At 43.4% G+C, this 21,958-nt stretch overlaps 1 protein-coding gene across 5 annotated transcripts in view; it reads left to right on the top strand.

The window, feature by feature from the left end:
* Positions 1–21,958, top strand: part of STOX2 (storkhead box 2) — a 197,875-nt gene that overhangs the window by 30,991 nt on the left and 144,926 nt on the right. The window contains exon 1 of one of the 5 annotated variants that reach the window (XM_044938448.2): positions 14,369–15,942. The exons of the other annotated variants lie outside the window; for them this stretch is intronic. Within the exon in view, the coding sequence (XP_044794383.1) occupies positions 15,897–15,942 (46 nt within the window). The 5' untranslated portion in view covers positions 14,369–15,896. Of the gene's footprint in view, positions 1–14,368; positions 15,943–21,958 lie in introns of those variants that run through there. 5 annotated transcript variants of the gene reach the window in all.

The following is a 21,958-nucleotide window of genomic DNA, read 5'->3' as shown; positions in this document are numbered from 1 at the left end:
GCCTGTTTGGAAAGTTCTGTGTTTGTTTCTGGTGTCTGTTCTTTGTCCTTGTACTGGTACAGCCATACTTGTTGTCTGAAGGATGCAGTCTTTTGGCTCCTGGGGTGTCTCCTTTTCATCTGGTAGATTATGTTTAGTCTCCCCACCAGGGGGCAAGCGAAGAAAAGCAAAGTCAGTCTGATAGCAGCTTCATCACTGCAAATCCACGGAGGTGACGTTTTCTTACGGCCTGTTGATAGCTAGGAGGGGTTTCACGCGTGTGGGGTGTGTGTGTGTGTGTGTGTTTATTTGCTATATTTCACTGCATAGCATTGCCACAGTTGCTGCAATTGCTTCCCTGGTGGCTCAGCGGGTAAAAGAACCCACCCGCCAATGCAGGAGGCACAAGAGATGCAGGTTCAATCCCTGGGTCAGGAAGATCCCTGGGAGAAGGGAATGGCAACCCACTCCAGAATTCTTGGAGGTCTCATGGACAGAGGAGCCTGGTGAGCTGCAGTCCATGGGGTCACAAAGAGTTGGACACAGCTGAATGTACACACACACACTCAACTTAGCTTCTTAGAAACCTTTAATAAAAATGATTATGACACAGGTAACAGTTTCACTGGGAATTCTGACACCATGGTGCTTGTCCCGTATGCATTATTTCAAACTTGCCAGCGTCCCTCTTCCATGCCTGTGGTTTGGTCTTAATCCATTTATCTGGCTACAGAAGTGCTCAGGCATGTGGTTACAGTATGTTCTCAGACACTGCAGACTATAGGTCTGTGGGAAAGCATTTTCATCGTACTGTTATTAAATAATCAGAACCCTCCATTGAGGGTGGGTCCTGTCCTGCCTCTTGCTACACACACTGCTTCTTAAAGTGAGGTTCATTTGGAAGTCACCTCACTTGCTATTTTAAAATACTTAGAACAACTTAAAATATGCTTTTTTTTTTCAGTTAATTGAGATATAATTGACACACAACATAAATTTGAGGTATACAGCCTAATGGCCAGACAACCATGCAATGCGAAATACAGGACAGCTTTTTAGAATAGGTGAGAAGTTTAGAAAATGGGCAGGAAAAATAAGCAACTCATTAAGGATTTGTTGTTGGATGAACTGTGAAAACCAAATACAGAATTGACCTTGCCTGAACCAAAATATTGAAAAATAGGGGGTAAGAGAAATACTTATATTGAGAGTTTTATTTTGTCATGGACGCATGCAATTCCAGAGAGTCATTTATATGGAAAAAGCTTTGACTTTGGGATGATGAGTCCTGGCCTGGCTTTCAGCAAGTGCTCTATTCTGGCTGGTGTGTGGCTTACGTAATTAATTTCCTCATTTAGTCCTTATAAAAAAATTTGGTGGATGATGAAGTCATTTGATCTTTTTATGTTTATTACAATTCATATTTATTAAAAATATAACACATAGGTGATTCCTCATTTCTCTAGTTGTTCTTATTGTCTTTCTTGATTTGAGACTTTAAGAAGTATTGACTGTCCCACGCATTCTGCAAGGCTCAGTCTTAATAAATATAAACCAAAGCTGCTCTTTTAGTTGGAATCTAGCATGTAGAGGTTTACTAGTTCCATACTACACGACTAAACTAACTTTTCGGGTGCTCTGAATGACATATAGAAGACTATGGCTTTACTAACAAAACAAACAGGAAAACTTAGAGCCTCACGGTCTGTTTCTATCAGTTTTCCTTCAATTATTAATACCTACTGAAGTAGCTGCTAATGACTGATTACTTATACAAATAAATTATAGGTACTCTAAAACCCTGTTTGTAGTTTCTTTAAAGTTTCTGATTGGGTTGCCACCAGGTAAATGAGTGTGTGAGCCTTGTACAGGCCTGTGAACCAAATTGCTTTGCAATTTTATATATTGAATATTTAATAAAGGATGCTCCAGGGCTATGTGCAGAAGGGGTTAAGCTGGAGTGGGGGAAAGTGCCTTATGACAAAGATTCTGTCTTCTCAGAACATACCACGTTGGCTGCCTGTGTTCTGTTCTTAGCAAATCAAGCCGATTGGGTTTTAGCTCTGGTTTGTGCGGTTTTTCCATGCATAATGGTCCCATTTTCATCCACTGCTTTTGAAACGTGCTCGAGTTTGCAGTCATCTCTCCACGATAAAATAAGTCACGGTGCGTTTCAAACTTCTTTATTGTTTTTGAAAAGGAAACCCTTTTTTTCAAATGAAATTGCACACGGCATCCCAATATATAAGGATGAGGGCTGAATGACTTTTTTAAGGTAGAGGGACTAGCCGCTCAGAGCCTTGCCCAGGTCTTCCCAGAGGGGCCTCGCCCCAACCCCTGGAACCCTCAGAACATGGTGTGGAAAGCACTGGTGAAGATGAAATTGCTTTTGTATTGAGGCACAAAAGTGAGTGTATTTTCCACTCATTTTTGATACTTGCTTAGCCACGTCTATGTACAGATGCTTTGGTCTACCTGCATGGGAACTGAACTTTAGATCAGGGATTGGCAGACTTTTTCTATAAAGGGCAAGATAGTAAATATTTTCAGCTTTAGGGGCTACGTGGCCCCTGTCACAGTGATCCGGCTCTGTGTTTGTCACACAAAAGCGGCCTAGACATATGTACATGGATGAGCATGGCTGAGTCTCATTAAAACTCTCTATACAGGCTCTCAAATTTGAATTTTGCATAATTTTCACATGTGAAGATGTACTGTCTTTTTTCCAACCATTTGAAAATGGACAAGCAATTCTCTCACGGGCCAGAGAACTGCAAGCTGGATTTGGTGTGTGGGTCCTAGTATGCTGATTCCTACTTTGGTCATTCTATAGGGATTGCTTTTTTAAAAATTGCATATCTTTAAAACAATAAATGCTGGAGAGGGTGTGAAGCGAAGGGAACCCTCCCACACTGTTGGTGGGAATATAAATTGGTATAGCCGCTACGGAGAACAGTACAGAGGTTCCTTAAAAAACTAAAAAACTAAAAATAGAGCTACTATCATGCTGCAATCATGCTCCTGACCACATATCCAGAGAAAAACATGATCCTAAAGGATACATGCACCTGGATATTCACTGCGGCACTGTTTACAGTAGCCAAGACATGGAAGCAACCTAAAAGTCCATCGACAGAGGAATGGCTAAAGAAGTTGTGGTACATTTATACAATGGAATAGTACTCAGCCATTAAAAAGAATGTACTAATGCCATTTGCAGCAATGTGGATGGACCTAGCAAGTGTCATACTGAGTGAAGTAAGTCAGACAGAGAAGGAGAAATAGCATTTGCCATCCCTTATAGGTGGACTCTAAAAAGAAATGATACAAACGAACTGACAAAACAGAAAGATACTCACAGACTTAGAGAACAAACTTATGGTTGCAGGGGGAAGGGATAGTTAGGGAGTTTGGGATGGACATGTACACACTGCGATATTCAAAATGGATAACCAACAAGGACCTACGGTATAGCACAGGGAACTCTGCTCAATGTTATGTGGCGCATGGATGGGAGGGGAGTTTGGAGGAGAATGGATACATATATATGTATGGCTGGATTGCTTTGCTGTGCATCTGAAACTGTTGCAGCATTGTTAATCGGCTATATGCCAATACAAAATAAGAAGTTTAAAAAAAAAGAAAATAAGGGTGATTAAAAAAATATTGTATGTGTTTAGCTGAAGTTCAGATTGAGGCGTCTGTAGTTTGTTTCAGCTTCTCTGATGATCTCTTTTCTCTTTCTGAGGCTGCTACTATTATGTCCACCTTGTGTCTCACAAGCTGCTAATTCCTTGTGCAAAAGTTCTCTCTAGTAGGCTGTGCTCATATGCAGTGAAATACCTTCACATGGGGGGTTAGGGCATCAGTGTGTGCATTTCGGGGTGGGGACACAAACATTCAGTCCATGACACTCTTCAGCTTCCTTATTTCCATTTTCATAAGAAGAGCAAAATTGAAATGAATCCTCTCAGAGGGCTAGTGAGTTCTGGTATTTGCTGTTGCCAAGACCCCATGTCATTGTCACCAAAAAGTCACCTCCCAGTTTGTCTCTCTGAGCTGAGCAACAGGTTTTAAAGACTGGAAGGAGGAAGGGGTTGAAAAGAGGAAGATGCAGGGACTTCCTGGCGGTCCAGTGGTTAAGACTTCGCCTCCTAAATGCAGGAGGTGCAAGTGTGATCCCTGGTTGGGGAGCTGAGACCCCACCTACTCTGTGGCCAGAAAACCAAAACATGAAACAGGAGGAATATTGTAACAAATTCAATAAAGACTTTAAAAATGGTCCACATCAAAAAAAAAAAAAAAAAAATCTTAGAAGAAGACCCAGAGCCAGGAGAAGAGCTTAACTGGTTGGCACGCAGGCTGAAATTTACCTCTTCTTCCAGTAAATACTCATACAGAGTTTTGCGTCTTATGACTTGTCATATATTCCTCGTACCCAGCCATCCTAGGCACGGTGCTAGATTGATGGTGCGGCTGTGTGGTGCACGTGTGTGTGTGTGTGTGTTATAATTGCCCTGTTATTTGCTATTCACAGTGGCCCTGTCAAGTCGGTTGGCCAGTGTCTTTAAGCTGTGACCCCGCTGGCTGTCAAGATCAAGCGCAGAAGTGTGGGGAGTCAGACAGACTTGCCCAAGATCACATCACAAGTTAGTGACAGAGCTGAGATTGAAACTCATGTCCTGTGTAATTGTCTCATCTCGCTGCTTCCTACAGCCTCCTGGGTGGTTGGAAAGCGTTTGTCTTAACTTTATCTTGGAAGCTGGATAACAGGGTTTCCTGTTTCAGCGTCGCGTGTCCCGCCAGCTCTGTCATCTCTGATCGTCTTGCTATTTCGTGTCTCAAATTAAGTGTTGGAGAAATTTTGTGGGGGGTGGGGGTGGTGGTAAAGCCTTTTTCCTGCTAGGATAAAGTCATCATTCTGTTGTAGTCATTTAAGGCTAAATTCCCCAGGACATTAGGGATAAGCATATATGGCTTAGGAAATTAACAGTGATTCTTTATTCCACTGGCCAGATTTGTCCAGAATAAAGCATTTTAAAATTTAAATTTTTATGTCGAATGTTGGTTGAAGCAGAAACTTGTGTAGGAGAGGAAAAAAAAACACAAAAGTCATTGCTGATAGAAAAACAATTTTTAAAGAAGCAAGACATGAACAAGTCATTTTCTAATGGTAGCAAGTATTCAGGATAAGAATCCAGTTCTCTTAGGACTCCTGCTGCTGCTGCTGCTAAGTCACTTCAGTTGTGTCTGACTCTGTGTGACCCCATAGACAACAGCCCACCAGGCTCCCCCGTCCCTGGGATTCTCCAGGCAAGAACACTGGAGTGGGTTGCCATTTCCTTCTCCAATGCAGGAAAGTGGAAAGTGAAAGTGAAGTTGCTCACTCGTGTCCGATTCTTACCGACCCCATGGACTGCAGCCCACCAGGCTCCTCCATCCATGGGATTTTCCAGGCAAGAGTACTGGAGTGGGGTGCCATTGCCTTCTCCACTCAGGACTCCTATCTGAAGGAAATCTTTCTGTTTAGGTGATAAAATGATTTTACTAGGCTGGAACTTCTCACAGTGCTGGGGAATCGCATTTGTAGAGCTGCTTCCTTCAGGTTGAGCGTGTTTATCTCACCAAGGCTTGGAAGAGAGGCCAGCTGAACCTCGGGACTGCCCGCTGACTCCTGCAGCTCACGTCATTATGGGAAAAGACAGAGGGACATGCCGGCCTCCTTGACTTTCATGAGCTGGGCAGTGGGGCTTTCATTCTCCTAGGCGTTCTGGGTCCCTGAAAGCAGTTGACATGGGTCCCCAAGAATTGCTTCAAGTTCTTTAAGGAGCAACTCTTGGGGCAGTCCTGGTCTCCAAACCTGGATTTCAGGCTCAGCCGCATCCCTTGCTGCTGCTTATCCTCTGCCATCTTCTTTCTTTACACGTGGAATGAGGTTGACAGAGTTGGACAAAAGTCTGAGGATCCATGAGAGGAGCTGACACATTGCTCAGCATGGTAACTGGCCTGGAGCCACTGCTCAGTAAAAAGGTCATTCGCTGTCCGTCTGCTGGGCATATTCCCTTTCTTGGGGGACCCCAGGCAGCCGAGCCCATGCTTGTCCTTCCAAGGAGGTGCTGAGTCTGTGCTGGACCCAGACGCAGCGGCCAGGTGGGCCGGAAACCTGCCAGGGCACTGAGTGCCTGCCGTTATCTGAATCTGGGTTTCTCCATTTGCATTCTGAAAACTGGCATTTAAATATCCGTGTGTGTATGAACGTGCGCTCAGCTGTGTTGGACTCTTTGCGACCCCTATGGACGGTAGCCCGCCAGGCACCAGGCAAGAATACTGGAGTGGGTTGCCATTTCCTCCTCCAGGGGACCTTCTTGACTCAGGGATCGAACAGGCCTCTCTTGCATCTCCTGCCTTGGCAGGCAGATTCTTTACCACTGTGCCACCTGAGAAGCCCAGAAAGGCCAGTGCAAGAGGTTAAAGGGTTTTGGGAAGAGAGCTGTTCGTCTTCCAACATTACATTAGGTTTCCTCATGCCCTTTTGTTTAAATTTTACTCGAAGCAAAGAGACATCACATATTTTTCTTTAGATATTCAGGTTCCTGCCTTCTGCCCAACCCCCTCCTCACCACCCCACCTAAGGAAGGGGGTCACAGGCAGAAAATCTGTATTGCTAGGTGGTACCATTTCCTTGAGCTGTTTGAAGACTTCAGAACCCTGAATGTCTTAGGACTGTTTAAAATGGAAGTTGCAAAGAAGGAGTGAGGAGACCAAAAAGAAAGAAGCACAAGAGATGCACTTATATTTATAGAATCTAATGATACCAGCAATGGTGTGAGTACTGAGAACTCCTAATTATAACTAGGGAGGCTGTTAAAAGGCTCGAAGGTTCTGAGTCTGTTTTTTCCGAGGCAAAGAGAGCTATTGTTCACCTCTCCGAGAGTCAGCCGCTCCCATAGGTGAGTAGGTTGTCATTAAGTGTAGTTAAATGACAGTTTACTAAATGCATTCTGCTACCTAAAGCAGTCCTGCTCTGCAGTGACCCTCTGTGTCAGCAGGGCGAGCTGTCCCACACTGATTAAATGGTGCTCTGGCTGGTTCTATGGCTTCCCAGGTGCGCAGTGGTGAAGAACCCGCCTGCCAGTGCAGAAGAGACAGGAGACGTGGGTTTGATCCCTGGGTGGGAAAGATCTGCTGGAGAAGGACATGGCATTCTTGTCCTTCTTGCCCCGGAAATCCCACAGACAGAGGAGCCTGGTGGGCTACAGTCCATAGGGTTGCAAGGAGTTGGACATGACTGAGCAGGCGCACGTGATATTACATTACTGGTTGTATAAAAGAGTCTCAGAGTTTGTTGAACTTTAGAAAGTAATCATGAAAAGTAACGTTGTTGTCATTGACAGCAAACTTGTTACTATTTCTTTTTGCATTTCTTGGACTACTAAATTCAATCTTTTAATGACTTAGTTTTACAAATTCAACAGATGTGGGACAAACATTCATTGAGTGTCAGCCGTACCAGGCACTAGACAGTCACGAAGAGAAACACTCAGTGGACGGAATTGCGGAAGTTCTTGCCCTCATGGAGCTTCTATTGATGTATAATAATTTCAGTGTTTTTCCACATTCTCATTGACAAGATGAAATAACCACTAAAGAAAGCCTAAGCAGTTCCTTTGGCTGAAGTTTCAGTAGATTTTCAAGTAAGTAAAATTGGGGGAAGGTAAAGATTTTAAGAAAGAAGTATATATAAAAGTAAATCTAGCTCAGTGTATTCATAATCCACCAATGTCCACCATTTAATACCATTATAGAACTTTCTGTTGTAATATTTCAGAACCTTTTCCGAATTATGAACAGTTTTAAATATCTCATTCCATCTGGAAACTAAACAGAATTTGACACCGACAGCCAATAGCCAAAGCCAGGTTAAATAGACAAAGCATATTAATATCAATGATGTAAAAATATGCACTCTATAAACCAAGAAGGTCTTGGGTGGCTTTCAGACTTTAAAAAAAAAGTATCTGTAAGCACTTTAGCCATTTCTTTTATGTTTGTCTATTAAAAAAGATGGATTTGAAACTATGAAACATTAGTGACACTAAGAAATATCGCAGGGCAATAATGCTGTGGTCCAGTGGCTAAAATTTCTTATTTTTTCTGATTTCTTGAGGATTGTGAGGGAACAGAAGCTGACAGGCAAATAAGAGGAGAGAGTCAGTTCAGTCGCTCAGTCATCTCCGACTCTTTGCGACCCCATGGACTGCAGCACGCCAGGCTTCCCTGTCCATCACCAACTCCCGGAGTTCACTCAAACTCATGTCCATCGAGCCGGTGATGCCATCCAACCATCTCATCCTCTGTTGTCCCCTTCTCCCTCCCTCAATCTTTTCCAGCATCAGGGTCTTTTGCAATGAGTCAGTTCTTCACATCAGGTGGCCAAAGTATTGGAGTTTCAGCTTCAACATCCGTCCTTCCAGTGAGAGTTTAGGGGGTGTTTTATCAGGATTGCCTACCTGAAAATCAAACAAAGTAAACATGTTAAAATAACCAGTGCATGTGTTCCTCTCTTATTTATAAGAAGTAAATGCTGCTTGGAGAGGGTTTTTTTTTTTTTTTAAATTATGATCTTTTCCCTAAATAGAAAAGCACCAATATTAAAAAAAGAAAAGATTAATTACCCAACATTTTATTTGGAGTTTTACTTTCAAACCCAAGAATTCTTTGTTTCCAAACTTGGTGCTAAGGAAATTTTCTGTTCCAAATTAAAAAATAGAGAACATGGTTTGTCAGTTATTTTCACACTTCTTGGATTTAACTTTTAGAGACAATTTAGAGAATAACAGTGCAGTAAACTGTAAGAGCTGTTTATAAACTTAGCAGAAGAATAGTAATTTTCCTAAGGGTTTTGTACAAATACATATATTTGTATCAAAAGTTGAGAGACAATGCACTAACTTGAGGGCTACAAAAGATTTTTTAGGTTGATTTTTTTTCTGGGTTTAGCAAAAAAAAAAAAAAAAAAAAGCCAAAGCCCTGAAAACCAAAAACCCCTAGATTTTTTTGTTTCCTTTGTGATTTGGTCACTTATAAAGGTAACAACAGAGAAATTTTCAAAAAATATTCTATATTATTTTATAATTAATACTGTCTGAGCCACAAGGTAAGTCCATGTATAATTATAAAATATATTAATTATATAAAATATAACTATAACTTTATTAATTATATAGAACATTAATTGTAGTGTTAATTACAAACAGACCCTATGGATTGTAGCCCACCAGGCTCCTCTGTCCGTGGGATTCTCCAGGCAAGAGTACTGGAGTGGGTTGCACGCCCTTCTCCAGGGGATCTTCCCAACCCAGGGATCGAACCAGTGTCTCCTATGGCTCCTGTATTGCAGGCAGATTCTTTACCTCTGAGCCACCGGGGAAGCCATTAATTAGAAACATATTTATAACTATATTATGCAATATATATTATATAAAATAGCCCATCTATTTTACAGTATTTTCTTCATGTGTCAATATATTTCTAATAATTATAGTTGACCCATAGTTCTGTACTTTTATTCTTACCCAGTTAACATCTTTATATATAATCAGTTTTACATAGTATAACCTCATCTATGTAGTGGTGGTGTTGCTAAGTCGTGTCCAACTCTTGGGACTCCATGGGCTGTAGCCCACCAGGCTCCTCTGTCCATGGGGTTCCCCAGGCAAGAATACTGGAGTGGGTTGCCATTTCCTTCTCTAGGGGATCTTCCCAACCCAGGAATCGAACCTGCATCTCCTGCATTACAGGCAGATTCTTACCACTGGGCCACCAGGGAAGCCCAATATCATCTATATCCAGTTCCAATTTTGAATCTTAATAGTCTCAATAGATTTTTATCATAACAAAAATCATTATTTGGTGAATTTTTTTCACTGCCTTAGAGAGTTCCGATGGTCCAGTTGAAAATTTTGGAGATGAAAAATGTCTTCAGGAAGGTAAGAGTTGATTTCTTAGGAAGTCACACCTGTGAACTCATTACCCTCTTCAGCTTGCCTGGCATTAGTAGGTCAGTGAATTCAAGGTAAACAATTGCTTTATTTCACTGTAAAATCAGCAGTTTTACTCATGGAAACCATCTTCTTGTCTCTTACCTCTCCTGCATTCACAGGCAGATTCCTTACCACTAGGGCCACCGTTGATAATTTTTTTGTTTTAAAGCACTTAGAATGTCATTACATTGCCTTCTGGCCTCCGTGATTTCTAACAGGAAATCAGCCGTTAAACGTATGGTGGCTTCCTTGTATGTGACATGTCTCTTACCTCTTGCTACTTTTGAGACTCTCTCTCTCTCTTTTAATACTTTGATTACAGTGTGTCTCAATGTGGGCCTCTTTGAATTTATCATACTTGGAGTTTGTTGAAGTTGTTAGATGTGCAGATTAAGTGTTTTTGGCCATTATTGCTTCATATATTCTTTCTGCTTTTTTCTCTTCTCTCTTTTTGGAACATCCATTATGCTCGTGTTGGCATGCCTGATGGGATCCCTTAGGTCTCCTTAGGTTATGTTCAATTTTTTTCTGTATTCTTATTTTTACTCTGCTAAGATTGGATAATCTCAATTAATTCATCTTCAAGTTCACTGATTCTTCTCTCTGCTCAAATCTGATGTTGAGCTCCTCACTTCAATCACTGTACTTCTCAACTCCAGAACTTCTTTTTGGTTTCATTTTGCAGACTGTTTATTGATAGTCTCTATTTAGCGAGATGTTATTTTCATGGTTTCCTTTGGTTCTGTGTATATGGTTTCCTTTAGCTTTTTCGGGCATATTTAAAATGGTTGATGTAAAGCTTGGTATTTGAACTTCTTCAGAAACCATTTCTATTATTTTCTCTCTTTCCCCTGTATATGGGCATACTTTCTGGTGTCTTTACATGCCTTATTATTATTATTATTTTTTTTTGGTTGAAAACTGAATGTTTTGAATACTATATTGTGGCTATGTTGGAAATCAGGTTTCCCGCTCCTCAGGCCTTGTTCTTCTTTTTAAAAAAATTTTCTAGGCCTTGTTATCCTTGATTTTTGTGGTTGTGATTTTTGTTTAGTGTTTTTTATGAACCAATTGTGTGAAGCCTTTATTCTTTGTCATATAATGCGCTTGATGACTTTGGTTAATGTAGTGATCAGCTAGCAATTTTGACAGAAATTTCCTTAAACATCTCAAACCAAAAAAAAAAAAAAAGAGAGAGAGAGAGAGACAGGTCAAGCCTAATTATAATTATTTGAAAACAAGGTCTGCTCTGATTCTTCCAGCGCCCGTAACCCACACCAGGAAAGTGGGTTGCGTCTTCAAAACCACCATTGAGTTGGGTAAGGGACCATGGGACCAGAGAAGTTAAAAATGCCACAAACCTCTTATACTGATACTTAGTTCACCTGGTTGCTGTAAACCTTTAACCAACTTTCAGATTTCAGATAAAGTTGATTCTGACAGTTTTTACTAGCTGTTTTGTAGAGGGACTGGCCCATGGAATTCCCTCCTCCACTATTTTCACAAATGTCACTCATGTGCTTGTATATATAAGAGAAAACATATGTGTGAGCTGAGTGCCAATACCTTTGGTACAGAGCAAATTGGAGAGGAGAGAGATTGAATGAGAAGAAGGGAAAAGGAAATGAGGGGGATATTAATCGACCCAACCTCAGGCACCAAACACAGCACAGTCTTCCTAGAAAGTGATACAGTTCGTGTGTCTGTTCTTTTAGGGGAACAGTGTTTGGTTGCCTGAAACAGAAACTTGAGTAATACTAGCTCAAACAGATAGGGTTTTCTTTGTATCAGATAATGAGAAGCCTGGGTTGGCCAGGCAAAGGCTAGAGAAGTAGCCCAATGGTGCTGTCAAGCATGCAGGCCCTGTTGGTCTTTCTCTTCACTGTCATTGGAATATTGGCTCCTATGGCCTCTGTTGTTGCCTTTTGATCTCAGTGTGGCTGCTGCAGCCCCAGGTATCTCCCTGTGCATCAGGAATTGATGCACCACGTCTTTTCCTGTTTTTGTTTTCTTGTTTTTATGTTGGGGCTGAAAGTTCTCCTCAGAAGACTTCTGTTTCCTTAGCCATGAGTAGGTCCCATGCCATTTCATTTCAGTCACTGGCCAAATTTCCATGACAAGTTATGATTCTTTCCTTAGGGCTGAGCAAGGGCCTGTCCCTCAAGAGATCAAAGGATCCGGGACTTCCCTGGTGGTCCAGTGGTTAAGAATCTGCCTTGCAATGAAGGGGACCTGGGTCCGAACCCTGGTCTGGGAACTAAGACCCCAGAGGCTGTGGAGCAAACAAGCCCACATGCCAAAACTGGAGTCTGTGTACCGCAGCAAAAGATCCCACGTGGCACAGTGAAGATATGTGCTGCAACTGAGAGCTGACACAGCCAGGTAAATATACTGTTGAAGCGCTAAGTTGCTTTAATTGTGTCTGACTCTTTGCAACCCCATAGACTGTAGCCCGCCAGGCTCCTCTGTCCATGGGGATTCTCCAGGCAAGAACACTGGAGTGAGTTACTATTTCCTTCTCCAGGGGATCTTCCCAACCCAGGGATGAAACCCACATCTCTTATGTCTCCTGAGTTGGCAGGCGGGTTATTTTACCATTAGTGCCACCTGGGAAGTCAGAGCGATCAAAGGATCAAGATTCTATAAGCCAGGAAGAAAGAGGGAAGGTAGCAATGGATGGCGGAGAAGGCAACGGCAACCCACGCCAGTACTCTTGCCTGGAAAATCCCATGGATAGAGGAGCCTGGCAGGCTGCAGTCCATGGGGTTGCTAAGAGTCGGACACGACTGAGCGACTTCACTTTCACTTTTCTCTTTCCTGCATTGGAGAAGGAAATGGCAACCCACTCCAGTGTTCTTGCCTGGAGAATCCCAGGGATAGGGGAGCCTGGTGGGCTGCCGTCTATGGGGTCGCACAGAGTTGGACACGACTGAAGCGACTTAGCAGCAGCAGCAGCAATGGATGGTGGCCATGGACAGAAACTAGGAGGGGTGGCAGGTAAAGGTGGGAGGTGGTTGCATGGAAGATCCCAGTTGAAACAAGGTGTCATTGTTATTAGGGAATTAAAGGGGTTAGAAACGAGGATCAGAAACACTAAGTGTCCAAAAGTCATATAATGGGGGTAAAACTAGAGATGCCCACTGGTTACTTTGGCCAAAGTGAGCCAAAGCCCATGGCGTTCCCAAAGCTGGGATGGGGGCCTGGAGCCCACGTCACGGCCCAGGTGGAACAGATGGGTTCCTTCAGAGTGCCTGGTTCCTGGCTCTGGTGTTTGCTGGTGGGAGTTTATGTTCCACTTAGAGCTGGCAAGCAGCTTCTGGCAGGTGTGGCAATCTGCAGGCTCTTGGACAACCAGCTAACTCTGGGTCTCAAGTCAGATTCCAAACACTGAACTGGAGATTGGGAAAGGGTTTTGCAGAGCCAACTTGGGAAACTGGCAAGAGTCCCAAATTCCAGGAGGAGCCAGATTTACCCGGCAGTTAGCAAGACAAGAGCTTGGGAACAAAGCTTAAGGGTGAAGCCCTGTTATTTGAGGGCTGGAGGCAGGCTGGGATCAGGGAACCAGGAGCTCTTTGATTAAAGCTTTAGGGAGGACTGGCAGCCAGGGTACCTGATGGAAGACCCCGGGGCGGAGCTGGCTTGTGTTAAGTGAAGGGTCGCGCGTCTCAGGGTGGGATTGGTGGTGGGAACTGACGATCTGACCGAACCTACTACAGACAGGGATCAAGTGGTCCCATGGGGGAGGGAGAAGGAAAGACGTAGCTCTGTAGAGGAGAGCTACAAGAAATATTTTGGAGGTAGCATTTACGGGACTTGGTAAGAGGAAAGGCATCTTGGCGTTTGAGCCTCGGTGACTGGCTTTATAAAAAAATATGAAATGTCCAAGCAGCAGTCATTTTCGATGCTAAAACCCCTTGAGGTAGGGATGTTAGTAATTGATACATGAGGCTTGGGAGAGAGACTACAGCTGGAAGTGAAGGCTGGAGTCATTCACATCAAGATAGTCATGGAATGAGACTAGATAGAGGGCGTGGAGAAAGAGTTCAGCTTATGTGCCACAAGAAGAAGTTATTTCTTCCAGTGGTTGTTATTTGTTTCCTATTTATTTGATTTCTCCATGAATTCTTTTCTCAGATCCTTCCTTTTTCCGGTTGATTCTTCTTTCTTCATGTTTTCAGTTATACCTAGTTTTCCCAAATACCTGCATCTTCTTATGCCTGGTGGCTCAGATGGTAAAGAATCTGCCTGCAATGTGAGAGACCTGGGTTCTATCCCTGGGTTGGGAAGGTCTCCTGGAGAAGGGCATGGCAACCCACTCCAGTATTCTTGCCTGGAGAACCCCATGGACAGAGGAGCCTGGTGGGCTACAGTCCCTGGGGTTGCAAAGAGTCTGACACGACTGAGTGACTAACACACATATCTGAAAGGCTTATTTAAATTCTTCAAGGATTTAAAAAAAGAAAAATCAGAGGATACCATCTTCCACATCCCCCAGACAAGGATTTGTGTTTATTCTTTATGATTCCCCTTCATAGCAATTGTTATTTATGGATAACTCCCAAGATTCTTTAGTGATAGTTTTTTTAAAAATGGCCAAAGAAGAATGTGTTGTGACTTTTCCCCTTCATTTTTTAATCATGTAGCAAATGGGAGGACGGGAAATGCTGTCTTATCACAACCACATCAAAATTATTCCAGCCTCAACATCCTGACCACACCCTGTACTTCGGAAGAGCGTTCCTTTAAAGCCACAAAGGATTCTTTTCTTCCATATTAAGCTGGAGAGGGTTTTCCAAGATTTATATTAACAAGGAAAAAGAAAAAAAAAATTAAAACCAATATCATCAAATTGTTGGTTTCATAAATTGGTATAAGAATGCCTAAGGAGAAAGGTATATATTCTCAACAGTCAGGATAGTGAAATCATTATTTGAATGAATTATTTGAGAAATCATTTGTGAGTTTGGGGGGAGAGGTGTCCATGAGTTTTTCAAACACACCTACTAAATGTAAAGAACTTTCCAGAACTGCAGTCAAAGCTATAGGTAAGGTAACCAATATTGTTGAGAGCAGGACACTATTGGGATCAGAAGTCAATGTTTGGAGTAGTTACACTCTAGGATTGTCTGGGGCAAAACAATGTAAGACTTAGGTCACAGGAGTTCTGGATTTCAGTGGTGGTTCACGGGTCACATAATTCAAGGTGAAACGAAATGAAAGTCAGGCATTTCCTCCTTGTCCTGGCCTCTATATTGAAGCCGCCGTTTTGTTATATAAAATACAGGTGGTTCAAGGGCCTGGAAATGCTGAAATGAGATTGTCTTAGTCTTTTCCTGTTGCTTTTCAAGTCAAGGTGACGGTGTTTGGAGACAGTGTTGAGTGGATTCAGGGCCCAGCCCTATAGGTACTTAATGACTTCAGTGTGGGCTTTTAATCTCCTGCCCAAGTGTTATCTTACTTGTCCAGACAAGCCTTCACCATTCTAGGAGAGTGTGGGAAAATTAACACTGCTGAGCGACCCGGCAAGGAGAGAAATGTCTGAAGCTAGAAATGAATTGCACTCGTATTTATTTTAATGCGGTCTGGAAACGTACAGCTTGAGATCTCTGTGCCGCTTAAGGCGAGCCCAGCACCCTTGCACGGAGGGGGAATAAAAAGAGCAAGAGGATTGAAAACTAGAGCATGGCTATCTTTACTGCTGGAGTTAGCTCTCAGGAAACCTGAAATGCTGAATGTAATAAAATGTTGACAGCAGTTTCACTTAAATGCGGGAACCCTGGACCAGAACGACATCTTTGGCACCAAAGGAAATCAGGAGAATAAAAACAGCAGTCGTCAGGATTTGAAGGAAAGCCACAGATTATTACCATCTGTATGTTTTCCAGACCCTGTGCAAAACCAGAAAGCCAGGACTCAGCCGGTGAGTAAGTATATTGAACTCTGGTGTATGTTTTTAGACGGAAGAAAGTTATAAGTTGGTCTCAATGTTTGAACACAACGCTTTGTAAAACCTGACGAATTTTTTTTTTTTTTCCCGTGACCATGTCCTCATGGTTTATCTTGAAAACCTGTGTGTTTCGCTTGGGAGCTACCATTGTTATAAACCTTTATTGTACCAGGCCATCGTACTTTCATGGTTTCTCTGTAAACGTAGCATTGTAAGTTGCTCTTCTATTTCAGATTGTTCTTATACATCGTGTTTTTGTGTTCTTTCCGGAAAGTTGTGGAAAGATCGTGGTGAAGCGCATTTTAGTGTTTGGGTCATGAATTGATCGGCTCATCACTGTCACCTATCAGTTAGCTCATATTTTTCTGTTTATTATCCAGAAGAAGGTACTTTCAGATGAGCCAATCTTTAAGTATTTTTGGATTAATTTCCTGCCTCACGTTGACTGACGTTATAATTTGAGCCAACAGCTGCATTCTCTACGGTTGAAACCTATATAGAGACTAAACATAAGACACAGAAAGTTTCTGACTGTGTGTGCTTTAATCAGGGTTGATGTTTGTTCAGAGATCTGAGACCTCAACTTGTAAAGTCTAGCCCTTGAAAAGCGAGAATCGCTGAGTGGGCTGGGGACGGGAGTGGCAAGAGGGGAGATGGGTTATTCCTTTTTATAAAAGGAGAATGTCTGTTTTAAAATAACAACTAGTGAATAAGAGAGGCCTGTTTATCTAAAATGTTTACATGAAAGAATTAAATCCTATGTCAATGGGACCATTAGGTAAACTATTTGACATCTCATTGAGAAATAGAAACTTGTAAATGGCTTTTGATATGTAGCGCTGAGAATAAAATTTAATGGGATGATTCTAACTTGAAAACAGCAATTAATGACAGATTGTAGAAGTCAGCCAATTAATTGTCACTGAGTGCTTTTCTATCCAACACATATGAAAGATTGTTTATAAACAGGGAGTATTTTTTTTCAACATGCATATGAATTTCGTATAACACTTGGCAGTTCTTGGCTAGTTTGGCAACATTAAAATCTTAGCTCTTAGACTAGTTTCCTGGAGATGAAATATTCCATGGATAGATCTGTGCTTTCCTTGCAAGCCTGGCAATCTTAATGTTTAGCAAGACATTCTTCTCTGCAGTGTTTTTCTTCAGTCACCTCAAATTCTCAGAATAATTTAATATGAAGTGTTTGGACAAATTGAAATGAGGGAAGGGTCCCACACCTGTTGAACCCTAGGTTTGCAACGACATTGAATCGCACGCATTGTGCTTAATTCTGAAAGCTATTCATCCCAATGTTCATTTTGCAATTAAAGTGTGTATACGAGTCTCTCTCGCTGCAGGGTGTTCTTTCGTGTTAGGACAGCCCAATCCATTTCTTTAATTAATGACGCAGAGTCTTAGTTCATGGACCAGTCTCAGGGGAGTAATTTAGCATATGTGAACGGGCTCACAAGGCTTTCTGGACTCTTGGGTCCTATTTGATAAATTATTGCTTCAATATATTAAATGGACCCCAGTGTCCTAAAAACATTCATATAATTTCCACATGTTCATTTTTTTTTCTTGCTGGAAAGTGTAACTTACAGCTAGAGTGGCTTAGAAATCTTGGCTCCTTCTTGAAGAAAAACCAATGGGCACGTTTAGCAAACCTTTCAAAAATATCTCAGTGCAGGAAAATCTTTGATAAAATCTATGAATATGTTTATAACATTTTTAACTGTCTGTGTAAGCATCTTAAAGCTTCAGAGAAAAACTGCTAAATTGGCATAGTTGATTTTTCCTCTTGCAAAACACTTGTGAGCAACAAGGTCGTATTGAGCAGAAGATATGGTTGGAATGGTGTGCTGAGGAATGTTAGTGATTTGTCTGAAGGGGTGTGCGTGGAGTGCACAGGCGGGTCCTTCACCTCCATCCTGCCTTCTTTTTGAAGTGACATTTGGCATTTTCGCTGCTTAGTGGTGCTAGCTTGCTAGGAATCTTGAGTTCATCACACAAATTCTGCGTCCCAGCTGCTCTGACATGGGTCAAAAGTGGGGCAAGCCTCACCGAAGCTGGTAGCTGCCTTGGCAGGTCTGTTCTGAGTCAATTTCCCGTTTAGAGTTTCATTCCTGGCCTCGCTAGGGGCTCCCGGATTGGTGGAGTCTTGCTGCAGAAATGTACCTCGTTGGAAATGTGCTAAGTGTTGCACCCTTGGACCCGAGCAGGCCAGGCCTAGGAGATTTGTCTCCATCCAAAACAAGAAGGACACCCTGGGGGTCTGCCTTCACGGAAGCCGCAGAGGTCCTTGGCCATCTGTCCCCTGACTGACTTGCAGCTGATGGCAGGGTGGTCCAGAATCATAATAGAGTAGTTGCCTTGCCGGTAGCCGGCATCGACCCTGGGGCTTGATGATGCCCTTGCCCGAGAATAATGGAGAGTTTTGCTCTTACGGAAAAAGAGAAGGAAGATGTCACGTTGTTACTTTAAAAATAGTCCCCCCCCCCTTTTTTTTTTTTTGCAGCAGTGTCTGCTGAGAAGTGATTGCATCCTGTATTCATATTGGAGCTCTGTTCTCTTTGGTACTTATCCTCTAAGCTTAAAGCAGTCAGCTACCAACTCTCATGGAGAATTTGCTGTGGGAAGTCCCGAAGGCTTGGTCCGTGCCATCTGAATGAGAAGGGGGGCATGTGGAACAGCAGTGAATACTGTGAGTGTATGGTTGGAGCCAGATCGTGTGGTCCTGGCCCTTTGTGGCAGGAGTTCAGAGGACAGAAACCCAGCCAGGCCTCCTCATCTGCCTCAGCAGTAATCTCCCTGCCTCCTACAAGGTTCTTCCCTACCGGCCAACTCCTGCAGCAGCTGATCCTGCGCCTCCCTCATGCTAACGTGTCAGGCAGCCAGCCCCCTCTCTGATGTGAAGTCCGGTCCTGACTCAGCTTCTCCCGGAGCTCTGTTCCTCCACCTCCTCACCTGCTGTTAAAAAGACAGTTGTGCTTTCATGTTCCTTTCTTCCTGAAATGATTCTCCCCAGAATCAGCAGTAACCTCGGGATGCTGAACGTTTTCCCTAGCCCCGCCTCCTCTAGCGCTCAGCGCCCTGGGTTGTGGCTGGTCCCTGCTCTGTTTTGTGACTCCCCGCCCTTGGTTTCTGGAAAGTTGCGCTGTTCTTGTTTGGCATCTCTTTTGCATGCGCTTTCTTGGCAGTGTCACTCCCGCCCACGCTTCGGTGATTCTTTCCCCAGTTTCAGGCCTGCCCGTCTCCTTATTCTTGCCCTTGGGTTTATCCGCTCACCTCCCTGAGCTGTCGCGGTAGAGGATTCGGTCATCCACTTCTCCAGGGTGGGTTAAGAGCCTACTCTCCGTCTAGACGTGGAGGGTGGAACGCTGACCCGACACGTGGTGCCTGCTTCCTGGAGTTTGTGGTCCAGGGAGGCGGAGAGACAGGCACACAGTTCACATCCTTATTGTCGGGGAGCCGCCCGGAGCCGGGGGCGGGAGGTGCTGCGCCTCCTGTGCGAACCTGTGGCGGGCACCTGAACTGACCTGACCTGGGGGATGAGTCCTAAACCCACAGCCCCCTGGACCCCTGACCTCTCTCTCTTGAGCTTCAGTCTCTCTTGGGTGAAGAGGGAATGGTCTCTCCTGGTGACCTGTCGCCACCTCCAGCACACTACGTCTAAGAGGGAGTGCTCTTTTCCTCCCAGTGTGCCCCCTGCTGTCTGCTTTCAGGCCACGGAGCCAGCACGTCCCTCCAGCCCCTTAGGCTGGAAGTCTGGGCATCACGCAGAGTTCAGGTTTCCCTCCGGTTCCTCACCCAGTCGCTCGCCCACTGCTGTCAGCGGGTCCCCTGAAATCGCTCTCCACTCTGCTCCTGACTCTCTGTTCCCATGGCCGCTGACGGCGGCCAAATCCTCACCACTTTCCTGCCCTCTTTAATATTTGTAAATGGGCCATTTGCCGATTCAGAGGAGATTTACAGAAATTACCCAAGTGGTTCATGTTCTTGGTGGAAAAATTTTAGAAAATGCAGGTAAACAAAGAAAACAAAGGGAAGAAGAGAAAACTCACGTGCCTCATCACACAGATAACATTCCTATTACAACTCTGATATTTAACCTCCTGAACTTTTCTCGGCACTCTCTATACATCAGAATATTCTCATATGTGAAAATGGGAAAACTGTCTTACAAACTGTGGTTCTATTGTCTATATTGTTTTGGAGCCTACTTTTTTGTATTTAGCCTATAAATGTTCATCCCTTGACATCTTTAAATATAATTATTTGTATTATATTTGTATAATTATTTGTAATGATTTTCCATGGCTGCATAAGGATTTGAAATAATCAGGACTTTAATCTCTACACTTATTTCAATGCACTACCACTAGGTCATCTTCTTAAAACATTTTTTATTCTTGCTATTCTTTCATGCAAAAAACCATCAGTGGCTTTCTGTTGCCTGAATGCGTGTGCGTGTGTGCACACGTGCACACACACACACCTCTTCCTGTTTATGTAAAGAGGTTTTTCTGACTTGGTCAGGCTTCAGCATTCCTTTCCTCGTCAGGAATAAGGTTAGGCCACGTTTTGGCGGTTACCATTCATCTTGCAGAATGGTGGGGCTTTGGGATGATGGCGGGACAGTTACTGGCATGCCCCCAGCACCTGGCTCAGCATCTTGCTTCTTCCCGCATCCATTCTCTCCTTTCACTGCCATCCAGTGTCCTGGGGCTGCCAGTGACCAAGCCCCTCCGCCCACCCCAGCCCTGGCTCCTGCCCAGTGAGAGTGTTTGACAGCTGTGTCAACATGCAGATGCAATGGGGCAGGACCGCGGCGCCTGCCACGGGGGCAGAGGGCTCTGTGGGGCGACTTTGGAGCCTGACTTGAAGTGCAACGGCACTTACCAAGTTAAGCTGGTGGTCAGAGAGGATGGGGCGGGGAGGGTGGAAAGTCTGCACAATGGGGTGAGGGGGGCAGTCCTTGGAAGGAAGGTGGAGAGCTGGATTGTGGGTGTGGCTGTAGCCAAAAGAAAGAGATGACAGGTCTGGGGAGGGGAGGGCCTCTGCAGGAAAGGGTCAGTCCGTCCAGCAGACAGTTCTGATCAAGCCAACTAAATGGTGAAGCACAGAGAAGCAGCATGGCTGTGGCACCCCAGGAAGTCATGATCGAAACCAAGATCAAGTTCTGTGTTTTTCTGATTTTGATGTTGTTAAGTCAGATCTGGAAACCCATATATTACTGGGCAATCCAGATGATTTTATGGAACTGACTGGATTTGTTTTTTCCTAGTCTAGCAAGAGACTACAAAGCCTGTATGGTGTCTAAGACTGTATTTTCATTGTCACAGTATTTCTTTTATTAGGATTAATTCATGTCAGTTTTATTTACTGATATAAACGCAGACTAGAAAGTGTGTGTGTGTGTGTTTACATACTTGTCAACACATTAAAGCTAGGCTAACCTATAACTATACCTTTCTGGGGAAGAAGTGAAAACCCTTTTGGCTGTTCAAAGGTAATATACCTTTCCATAATTAAATATCTCTGTTTTAAAAATCACATCCCTTCTTGCTGTCTAGACCCACTCATTGTGAATTTTTAACTCAAAAATTAACTTGCTCCAGTTTTTGAACAAGGAGACAAGAAACTATTCAGTCTTCACAAATAGAATCACAGTGTTTTAAACTGTGAGGGACTTTCCATGTGGTCCAGCCTCTTCATTTTACAGAACGGGAAACTGAGGCAGTCATAGGTGAGGCAGTTTGTCCAAAGTGACGCAGCTAATCAGCAGCTCAGCCAAAACCAAAAATCCGGATTTCTGGCTTCCAAGTCCTATGACCTTTCCACTGCCCCATGCCTCATCCTGGTTTTATTAAAAAAAAGAAAAGAAAGGAAAAAAAAATCGGAGAATTGAACTGACACATTTCTTTAATTCTCCTGCCTCTATCCAGGGTGTAAAAAAAAAAAATCCTGATGTATTTTAAAAGAAACA

Source organism: Bubalus bubalis, chromosome 1 (assembly GCF_019923935.1).
Source record: "Bubalus bubalis isolate 160015118507 breed Murrah chromosome 1, NDDB_SH_1, whole genome shotgun sequence".
Classification (NCBI taxonomy): domain Eukaryota; kingdom Metazoa; phylum Chordata; class Mammalia; order Artiodactyla; family Bovidae; genus Bubalus; species Bubalus bubalis.
The sequence above is the reverse complement of the archived record's forward strand: the minus strand, read 5'-3'. Positions and strand labels throughout refer to the sequence as shown.